Genomic DNA, 3,009 nt, shown 5'->3' with positions numbered 1-3,009 from the left:
AGCCTGTGGACTGAAAGGTCTCAGGTTCAATTCAAGTCAAGGGCATGTACCTTGGTTTTGGGCACATCCCCAGTAGGAGAAGGCAGCTGATCGATGTTCCGATGTTTCTCTTTCATCGATGTTTCTATTTCTCTCCCTTCCTCTCTGTAAAAAATCAATAAAATATATTTTAAAAAATAAAATAAAATTAAATTAAATTAAAAACAAACAAACAGATTTTGCCGTTGTGATGTCTGGGTAGATCAAGGTTCTGATTAGATGGAGAATTTGCCCTTCTCTTCGAATGCCTACGTGCAAACCCAACTTATGATTATTACTATTATTTTACTTTATTGAAAAAATATATAAATATTTTTTATTTTTTTAAAAAGTATATTTTTATTGATGTCAGAGAGGAAGGGAGAGAGAGAGAAACATCCATGATGAGAGAATCATGGATCAGCTGCCTCCTGCACGCCCCCTACTGGGGATGGAGCCCGCAACCCGGGCCTGTGCCCTTGACCGGGACTCGAACCCGGGACCTTCTGGTTCGCATTCCGCCTGGTTTTGAGGAGTTTGGTCTCCCGGGGTTTCCCACGCCAGGTCCGAGGGGGAGCGGCTGCTGTTCATGGGAGCCCTGCAGGACGTCTGGAGCGTCCAGGGGAGCTGTGTGCTGGCTGCCTTCGACCTGTCTCCATTCCCGCTCGTCTGTGACCTCGGGGGTGAGCGTCTAACCCACATGATTACAATTCTGCACGGGGTGGGTCTGGGTCCCTGTCTTTTGTGTATTTTTTAAAAAATATATATACATTTTTATTGATTTCAGAGAGAGGAAGGGAGAGAGAGAGAGACAGAGAAACATCCACGATGAGAGAGAGAATCATGGGTCGGCCGCCTCCTGCACGCCCCCTACTGGGGATGGAGCCCGCAACCCGGGCATGTGTCCTTGACCGGGAATCGAACCCGGGACCTCCTGGTTCCTAGGTCGACACTCAACCAGTAAGACCCAGCCAACTAGATCCTTGTGTTTGTTTGTTTTTAATCCTCACTCAAGGCCTGGTGATAGTTTTTCCATTGATTTTAAGAGAAAGTGGAAGGGAGGGAGGAGAGAGAGAGAAAGAGAGAGAGAGAGAGACAGAGAAACATCCACGATGAGAGAGAGAATCATGGGTCGGCCGCCTCCTGCACGCCCCCTACTGGGGATGGAGCCCGCAACCCGGGCATGTGTCCTTGACCGGGAATCGAACCCGGGACCTCCTGGTTCCTAGGTCGACACTCAACCAGTAAGACCCAGCCAACTAGATCCTTGTGTTTGTTTGTTTTTAATCCTCACTCAAGGCCTGGTGATAGTTTTTCCATTGATTTTAAGAGAAAGTGGAAGGGAGGGAGGAGAGAGAGAGAAAGAGAGAGAGAGAGAGACAGAGAAACATCCACGATGAGAGAGAGAATCATGGGTCGGCCGCCTCCTGCACGCCCCCTACTGGGGATCGAGCCTGCAACCCGGGCATGTGTCCTTGACCGGGAATCGAACCCGGGACCTCCTGGTTCCTAGGTCGACACTCAACCAGTAAGACCCAGCCAACTAGATCCTTGTGTTTGTTTGTTTTTAATCCTCACTCAAGGACTGGTGATAGTTTTTCCATTGATTTTAAGAGAAAGTGGAAGGGAGGGAGGAGAGAGAGAGAAAGAGAGAGAGAGAGAGACAGAGACAGAGAGAGAGAGAGAGATGAATGTGAGAGAGACACGTCAATTGGTTGCCCCCCATTCCCACCCGTTCTGGGGTCCGGGGATCCAACCTGCAAGCCAGGTACGTGCCCTTGACCAGAATCGAACCTGGGACCCTGCAGTCCAAGAGCCACTGTTCTAACCACTGAGCCAGACTGGCTAGGGCCTTAATTTTTGTTAAATATGTTTTTATTGATTTCAGAGAGAGGAAGGGAGAGAGAGGGAGAGAAACAACAATGATGAGAGAGACTCACGGATCGGCCGCCTCCTGCACGCCCCCGACTGGGGATCGAGCCTGCAACCCGGGCCTGTGCCCATGACCGGGATTCGAACCCGGGACCTCCTGGCTCATAGATCAACGCTCAACCACTGACCGAGAATCTGAGTTTCTGACCACCTTCCTGGGATGTGTCCAGTCCATGGGCCACACTAGCATCGTCCTGGGGTCTCCCAGCCTAAGAAGGGATGCTTGAGTCGGAGCTGTCACCCTGTCCCCTCCCCCAGATGCCGGGTAGCAACCCCAGGGGAGGTCCCCTGGACCCTCAGAGGTTGATGGGGGCTGCTCGGACCTTCCTCTCTGCCCGCCCCCCTCTGTGTCCACTCCCAGGCGGCTCTGGGGCTCTGGCCAAGGAGTGTGTTTCTCTGTACCCGGGCTGTCGGGTCACCGTGTTCGACCTCCCGTCCGTGGTGCAGACGGCCAAGGATCACTTCCTGTCCCCCGAGGAAGGACGCATCGGCGTCCACGAAGGTGGGTGTTTGCCTGCTGTCTGGGTCCCCGAGGGACACGTGGGTGCGTCCCGGAGGGTGGGAGAGGCCCCAACAGTGGGGGGTCCGAGTGACTCTACCCTCCGCAGACACGCCCTCAATGTAGAACTTTTAAAAATATATATATATTGATCGATTTTAGAGAGGAAGGGAGAGAAACATCCATGATGAGAGAGAATCATGGACCGGCCGCCTCCTGCACGCCCCCCACTGGGGATCGAACCCACAACCCGGGCCTGTGCCCTTGACTGGGAATCAAACCCTGACCTCCTGGTTCATAGGTCGATGCCCAACCACTGAGCCACACTGACCAGGCAATGTAGAACTCTATGTATCTATCTATCATCTATCTATCTATCTATCTATCTATCTATCTATCTATCTATCTATTTATCTATCTATCTATTTATCATATATCTATGATTTTTTAAATAAAAAACATCATTAACATTACAATCTAACATAAGTATTTTCCTAAGCATGAAGTACCCTCCCATAATTTTATTTTGTATAATATTTCATGGTATGAATTAAAAAGGA

At 50.4% G+C, this 3,009-nt stretch overlaps 1 protein-coding gene across 1 annotated transcript in view; it reads left to right on the top strand.

Annotated features, from left to right (window-relative positions):
• The window catches only part of ASMT (acetylserotonin O-methyltransferase), a gene marked incomplete at its 5' end in the record, with an annotated part of 7,651 nt that overhangs the window by 2,758 nt on the left and 1,884 nt on the right, over positions 1-3,009 (top strand). Inside the window, 2 exons of the mRNA XM_015562208.1 lie at positions 583-701; positions 2,312-2,452. Of these exons, the coding sequence (XP_015417694.1) occupies positions 583-701; positions 2,312-2,452 (260 nt within the window). The remainder of the gene's footprint in view (positions 1-582; positions 702-2,311; positions 2,453-3,009) is intronic.

This window comes from Myotis davidii, unplaced genomic scaffold (genome assembly GCF_000327345.1).
Source record: "Myotis davidii unplaced genomic scaffold, ASM32734v1 scaffold10131, whole genome shotgun sequence".
Lineage (NCBI taxonomy): Eukaryota > Metazoa > Chordata > Mammalia > Chiroptera > Vespertilionidae > Myotis > Myotis davidii.
This window is presented reverse-complemented; position numbering and strand designations above follow the sequence as displayed.